Raw genomic sequence first — 7,500 nt, 5'->3', positions numbered from 1 at the left:
CATCTTCATTTGATGGTTGTCAAGGGGGGTATGACCTTACGGTCACGGATTCCATTCAAACCGCCCAACAGTGTATTGGATGGACTAGATGGTGACCCAATTTGCGGTACTTTACGGGCAAATCCAGGTTTCTTGCTGTTACTGCTGCTGGTGTTGTGGGGCGCTGCAGTGGGCACATTTTTCGAAGGAGTCAAGGACGAACATATCTCAGTCGGTGACGTGACGGTTGAGGAAGATTTGCCTTTCCGAGCTTCCAATAATCGGGCATTCAACCGTCTTATGCTGGCTGGAGAAAGAATGCCAATCTGACGACTGTTCGTAACGGTGCCATTGCCATTGTTACTCGACCTCACGCCAATCGTAGGCACCGGTGGTGACGGTGATTCTGTTCGTGAGTTGCTGCCACTGCTGCTCAGTGTAGGGGACTGTAACGTCGTATATCGCTCAGAGAGCTTACCGAGAGCCACCGGTTTGCTCTCGGTACTAAGTGGCGCCGGTTTGAATGTCCGGCTCTTTGTGATCCGTAGTAAACCACCTGGTCCTCCGCTGCTTACACTGATCGGTGGCTTTCGCGACGATGGTGCAATGTTTTGCTGGGCTCCGGAATGGCGCTTTCCATCACTAGCGACCTCCTCGCGGTTCCTTCTACCCTCGCGCTTGCTCTCTACGAGGCCATTTAATCTACAACTATTGCTATGGCTGCCATCGTGTGCCTCATTTGGTTTCGTTTTGTACGTGAAAAGCGACTGTATCGAGTAGGGTCCACCGGCAGCAGAGTTCGGCGCTCCAGCTGCACCTCCTGCTACCGATTTCGACATACCGGTTCCATGAGTCATGGCAATCACAGTTCCACCGCTCTTCGACACCTTCGCTCGCCGATTTGCCATCGATACGGATGCACCGAAACTGGGCTGCGGTTCCGGATCGGATGTGGGAGATATTTTCTGTTTGGTGGTAAACATGGACGACCCACTCGGTTGTGTTTTGCCGACAATTCGCGTCTTAACCACACCTTCACTATCCTGCGTAACGCGTGTTTCGCGATTTGGACGAGCAGGTGGCGTAGGTGACACGGAGACTGGCGCCACCGGTGGCCTGCTAGGGGAAGATTCATTGGAACGGAACAATTTGCGAGTATACTGGACGGCTTTCTGTGCTGCACTCGTCGGTGAGGCGGGTTTCCTCTCAACGGTGGTGCTGACCTTCCCAGCCGGAGGCTTTGCGTCGGTTATTGACGTTAGGCCGCTGCACGTATTACGCTCTGGTCCGATGACCGCCAACGGGGACGTTGCTTTCGCTTGAGATGGCACAATCATATGGCTCTCCTCGCTGTCAAGCGCAATGTTCTCTTTCTCACAAGTTCTACGCTCCAATCCGGACCACAATCCGGGTGCGTAACCGTTCTGCTGGTTGACGAATGGCGTAGCAGTATTACCAAAACCATCCGGCGCCAATTTCAATTCCGTTCCTAGTGTTCCGCTTCTTTGCTCTTGCAACGTATCCCGGTTACCATTCACTTCAATGTAGTTAAGGCTTGTGTCGCAGCTCGAATCGAAATCGGAGCAATTCTCCAGGTCACGTACATTGTTCAACGTTAAATGGCCATTTTTCACCTGAATGATGTATCCCTTCTCACCGTAATGCTTTGTCCTAGAACCTGAAGTCGATCCCGGCGCTTCCTCTTCACGATCACGATCACGCTCCAGCAACAATGGTCCACTGCGTTCGAGGGTATCCTTCACCGAAGCCAACACCTGATCCGTCGAAAGACGCTCACGAGAAGGAGGTGTACTGACGACGGTGGCGGCGACGGCGGTGTCCGTTGCCATCAGATCATTAGTCGTCATGATCAAACTAATCGGTTCAGAGGCACTTCCTTCGTCGCCACCATCGATCGAGAACTCGTTCGTTAATCGATCGCAACCTAACCGTGCGACGAGTGCACTCGAGTCCAGCGACTTACGTTGATTCTCGCGACTAAGCATCATGCGCTGCCGACGCTTCGCTCGAATGCTGTCCCGTATACGATCACCATTGGCCGAAAAGTCTTTGCCCAAATGCGGTGACTTCGGTAGCTCGCTACTGTCAACTACGATGAACCCATTCGTTGGAGTTTTCTGGTCAACGGGTTCCACGACATGGTTCCCGGCTGGTGGATGAACGTCCTCATTCGTTGGTGTCTTGCAACAGCCATCCACCACATCCATCCCCTTCGATTGGACATTGCGTACATCCTCCGCATCCTCGCAGATACGCTTTCGGCTGAGCGATGGCTTCAGACTACCGGAAGACGGTGGCGGTGTCGCCAGTCCATCCGGTGTGGTACAAAGGCTGGAATCTGCGCTACGCAGCTGACCCTTGAAATGTTCTATTTCGTGCACAATCCCAGCAGGCAGTGGCTTGCCGATTGCAGTCACCGTTGCCATCGTTTCCAGCCACACCTCTAGCACGTGAAATGGAGGTCTAGAATAATCGAAGCAATCACGAATTAACATAGGAACGCAGCATAGAACACGCATATGCACTACCCATCTTACCGTTTGTCCGGATTAAGGTCACAGCATAGGAACGCAATACGATAGAACGGTTCGGGGCATTGACCACAAAACTTCTCCCGAAACACCGTCTGATTGAGGCCAAAGTCGGGCAACCTTGGTAAGTAATCCGGATCGGCCTGTACCCGGCCAATGATCTCACACAGCATGATGCCAAACGAGAAGATGTCCACCTTTTCGTCGTACTTGTTACCGCGCATCATTTCCGGTGCCATCCAGTACGGATTGCCAACGACCGTATACCGCTGGCGTCGTGGACGCCCACCCGCTCGCCGCCCGATCGTTCCCGTTGTACTGCCGTTGGCCGTACACTTTTCGAAGGCCGTACTAAACGGTTGTTTAATGATGCGCGCCAACCCAAAATCAGCCACGATCACCGTACCGTCCTCGCGCACGAGACAGTTTAGTGAGTTCAGGTCCCGGTGGATGATGTTCATCGAGTGCAGGTAGCTCATACCACGGGCAATGTCCCGTGCAAACGACATCCGCTGTAACCAACTGAGCGGAAGCCCGGAATCGTGGATAAGCTCCTTCAGCGAACCGCCCGGTATGAACTCCGTCACCAAGTGTAGCTTCTTATCCTTGTACAGTACTCCGATGAAGCGCAGCACATTATTATGGGACAGCGAGCGCAGTACGGCCACCTCCTTGAGGAAGTTTTTCTGAGCTTCCTCGTCCACCCGATACAGCTCCTTCAGTACCATCACTTCCTGCGTCACGCGGTGCGTTACCTTGAAGACCTGACCGAAGAACCCTTTCCCCAGCAGCTCACCCTGCACCAGATCGGACGCACGGAAGATCCGGGCCGCCTTCTGTTCCACCCGGAACGATTTCGTACGCGATAGATCGTAAAACTCACCGCCGGCGGCAACACTACGATGCTCATCTAGCAACCGGGACATGCTAGAGCTGCGTTCCTTATCCTTTAAACTATTCGAAGCTGTGTATGGTTGAACAAAAGGAACAAAGACGATGCAGACATTAGAGAAGGCCTTGTTGTCGGTCGAGCCTACTCCGTTACTTACATGTGTTGCAATTGACATCCTTGAGGCGCTTCTGTAGCTTTCGCGATGATCCACTCATGTAGCCTTCATCTTTTTTGCGGAAGATCCGCTCCAGTTTGCTGGGCGACAGGCTTCTACTGGACTGACCATCTCCTTCTTCCCCCTCTTCTTCTTCCACACCTGCCTCCTCACGTTCATTGTTGTTGAGCACTTTACAAGAAGGATACGTTTCTACACTAGCACCACGTACAATCGTATCTCCACCATCAGCACAGCCATACTGCTGCTGCTGCAGCTTCTGTGGCTTCTGCTCTGCGAGAAGATGTGGATCATGTTCGACCGTTAGCTGGAGCACTTTGCCCGAGTTTTCGATCATACTCTGCAGGTTTTCAAGCGGCACATCACGAACCGGTGTACCATTTACCTCAAGGACCTTATCACCGACCCGCAAGGACATTAAATCCGTATTGAGCGTTACTCTGTAGTAGAGAAAGAGAAAACACAAATTAATCATATGACATCAGTATAATAGCTTGCAACATTATTAATGCTAGTAGGATACGTGCGTAGTGTAATGGTTAATGGTTAATAGGTTACCTAAAGTGAAGCAAACCACAGCATGATTCCAATGCCGTGTTTACGCACGAAAAAATGTACTTCCCAAGCTGACCGTACGCCGTACAAACCAATCTTCCAGAAGGCAGGCAAACAGTACAGAACGGGAATGTGGGTATGGTTAGTATTATGGGGACATCCCCTGATTGGACATAGAACACTTACTCCGAGATTCTAACGCTTTTGCAACCGGTCGTAGGTCCACCCATTGCACCCGGTCCACCGAACAGCAGCTTCTCATCGGTTGCCAGCCGTATACGGTCGGTTCGTGCACTGCTCCAGGGAATTTCCACCAATCGTATCGAGTGCGGCACTTTACGCTTCGCATCGCTAATGCTTTCACCCTTGGCAACCGTATTCTGCAGCGTACAGTGTTGGTGTTTGTAGCAGGCTCCACTGTTTGAGTGACAAAATCGTGAAATAATAAGTTACTTACTAGGCTTCGCCAGCAGAAGACCCAAACGCAAACTTACCAGAACAACTTCGAGCGCTCGAGCAGCGCGTACGTTTCGCCATCACCGATGAAGATCCGGCACGCATCGCACCGAAAGCACTCGGGGTGAAACTTGTGGTCACCAGCAACCATCACGGGACCAGAGATTATCTACAAGCAAACAAAACCGGATCAACTCAGTGTAACTTCCTTTAGCGTTTAAATCATAGTAGCCATAGTTACCTGTGCGCACTGCTGGCAGCGATCCCCAAACTTGGACCAATGATCTTCGCGGCAAAACAGTAAACCATCCTTCTCGAAATACCAGCTCGACAGTCGTACGTCGCAAACAGAACACCTGCGCGAAGAATGGTCGAAGGGGCGGGACGGTTAATTGAGTTATGTCCGAACCACGGCAAAGCCGAATTAAATCGCATGCCGTCGGCGTGCGTTTCCGTGTTTCGTGTTTCGATGCCGTTCGGACACGTGCAGAAAGCATTACTTTAGTCACGCTTTTGATGGTACTTCCGGAGATAAGGCCTGCCTGTGTCTGATCGACCGCATGTGCAATACCACAAACACAAACGTAACGTACGTTTCTGGAGAATGAAACTAACGCAACTTGCATCGCATCGCAAATCATCGCAATTGAAGCCCAAAACGATCAATTCGAAAAAAGGGAATTAATGATAATTAAACGAAACATTAAACCATGAATTTTCCGTCGAGGCTCTTGGTTCTCTAGTAGGCGGCTGTTTTTACATATCGGGTGAGCCGTATGCATGTATGTAGTAGGCTGTTCATATGATGAACATTGAAAAGGCTGGTGACGAGCTGGGTGACGATAAGACAGCTCGTCTCGCCCACCTGGATACACACAGCTGGTGCTAAACCCCTAAGCTGAAATCCCTCGCGCTCCTCGCTCACCTGAAGCATTCCGCGTGCCACAGCTGACCGACGGCGGCCACATGCCGTTCCGCTTCTATCGTGTTGTAGCAACTGGCGCATGCCGTGTTTTTGTCCTCTGCAAAAAAGGAAGGGAAACAAGAAGACGAAGAAGAAGAGAAGAGTGCGAGTGTTAGTTGCGAGTAGGTCAGATCGCGCGGCCATTACAAGATTACGGCTTTGTGCTCAAGTCAGGTACGCGGCGGTTATGCAAACTGTGCCTCCTCGCACCGTCGCTGTGCTGCTGTCCAGAGCCCAGCGTGCGATCACTTCCGTGTGAAGCGCGTTGTGCGCTTATCGGAGGACAACACGGGAGAGAAGCAACAGCACGGCACAACAAGGGAATGCACTACAGACGCGGTCGCGCCGGTGTGACGGGGGTTGGAGAAGTATCTAGATCGTCGTTGTGCATACGATCGAGCGCGATCGAGCGAGTGCCGACGAGCAGCGAACCGGTCCAACCCTTTTCCGGCGACGGCGGCAGTGGCGGTCGGCGGTGAGGCGATCGCCTCCTCGCTGCTTAGTTAGTTAGGCTTGACCCTTCAGGGCCACCCTCCCCCCACCCCTAATTGCACTACGCTACGCTAATGGTCTCTTGGTGGTGGCGGCGCGTAGAGCGCGTTCCTTCTCTCCGTCCGTGCTCTGGTCCCTTGCTGAATGTTCAATTAGTTTGCTTTCACTTCGACGCACACAAGACGCCACTCCACTGCCGCCCTCGACGATTTCTCAACAAACACAAAGTTTCTAGTACTGGCTGGGTGGCTGGTGGTTCTCTTATGCTTCGCGACGCAATGCTGCGCAATTCTATTTTCTATTAAAACCGTATCGATCCTCCGCGTCGAACGCAACCTCTCGTTCACCAAAAAGGCATAGCAACGGCACCGCATCGTAGCAGCTACTATGCGGCGAAGCAGGCCGTCGCACTGCCGACACTGATGCCGATACTGATGATGATGCTGATGATAGAGCAACAACTTGTGTGTGGCGTTGCTAATGAATGAAATGTCAAGGTCAGGTGCAGCGGCGGTAGGCGCTAGACGAGCGTAGAATTTCTTCTTTTTCATTTTGGTCGTTTCGTCCGCATACCACGAATCGATCGATCCATGATGATGATGATGATGATGATGATGATGACGATGAGTTTCCAACATAAATAACATCCATCATTGAGCATCCGGACTGCGCACCACGTACGTCCTGTTTTTGGTTCGGCGTACCGGATAGATAAGTTTTATCGCGCTGCATTCCGGACGTGCAGATGACGAGATTCCCACGAATGCGACGACTGCGACGGCGACGCCGATGATGATGCTGATGGCGATGAGTCACGACAGAGTGGAGTGGGGTGTCGCCGCCGCATAGTAAACATAAGCGCCTTACGACCTTTTTGGAGGCAAACAACTTTATCAACACACACGCACGCACGTACAGAAACAAACACACACACACACGGCCGTCGTGTGTGAATGAAAGGGAAACACAACTAGAACGAGGGGGAGGGGTAGCCTTACAATAAGAAGATGGGGCTCCAGCAAGACACGAGATGATAAGAAGACGACGATCGACAATGAGGCGCCAGTCCCCCAGGGTTATTCAATCGTCATCATCATCGCAGCAGCCCAGAACGCCGCAGTACACACACACGAGAATTAAACAAGAACGCAAGAGTGGGCGAGAGAGAGATAGAGAGGCACTGTTCACACCCACGCATCTTGAGGCGTCCCCTCTCGTCGTCGTCGGTATTCCTTCTCAGATGTTCCATTTTTCCCGGATTGCCGCGACCCGAACGCCCGGTCCAACCGATATTACCCCGCACGGTACTCCACACATCAACAAACGACTTCCGGTAGGGTTAACACACGGATTTAACGCACCTTTTTGCCCGTTCTCGTCCATCGTTGCATCTTTCGCCGCCTGCTGTTTCTCGTTTTTTTTCTTGCTTTGAGGC

The 7,500-nt window shown here is 52.0% G+C and overlaps 1 protein-coding gene across 3 annotated transcripts in view; it reads right to left on the bottom strand.

The window, feature by feature from the left end:
* Nucleotides 1-7,480, bottom strand: part of LOC125954243 (LIM domain kinase 1) — a 10,751-nt gene extending 3,271 nt beyond the window's left edge. Inside the window, exons 1-8 of one of the 3 annotated variants that reach the window (XM_049684379.1) lie at nucleotides 7,427-7,480; nucleotides 5,535-5,631; nucleotides 4,851-4,965; nucleotides 4,648-4,778; nucleotides 4,340-4,570; nucleotides 3,581-4,038; nucleotides 2,538-3,495; nucleotides 1-2,463 (exon numbers count right to left, since the gene is read on the bottom strand). The exon at nucleotides 1-2,463 is cut by the window's left edge and continues 3,271 nt beyond it. In XM_049684379.1, coding sequence (XP_049540336.1) covers nucleotides 6-2,463; nucleotides 2,538-3,495; nucleotides 3,581-4,038; nucleotides 4,340-4,570; nucleotides 4,648-4,778; nucleotides 4,851-4,965; nucleotides 5,535-5,631; nucleotides 7,427-7,448 — 4,470 coding nt within the window. In that variant the 5' untranslated portion in view covers nucleotides 7,449-7,480 and the 3' untranslated portion in view covers nucleotides 1-5. Of the gene's footprint in view, nucleotides 2,464-2,537; nucleotides 3,496-3,580; nucleotides 4,039-4,156; nucleotides 4,315-4,339; nucleotides 4,571-4,647; nucleotides 4,779-4,850; nucleotides 4,966-5,534; nucleotides 5,632-6,769 lie in introns of those variants that run through there. The other 2 variants (XM_049684378.1, XM_049684380.1) reach the window with 2 other exon arrangements.
* Nucleotides 7,481-7,500: the final 20 nt, after the last annotated feature.

This window comes from Anopheles darlingi, chromosome 3 (genome assembly GCF_943734745.1).
Source record: "Anopheles darlingi chromosome 3, idAnoDarlMG_H_01, whole genome shotgun sequence".
Lineage (NCBI taxonomy): Eukaryota > Metazoa > Arthropoda > Insecta > Diptera > Culicidae > Anopheles > Anopheles darlingi.
The sequence above is the reverse complement of the archived record's forward strand: the minus strand, read 5'-3'. Positions and strand labels throughout refer to the sequence as shown.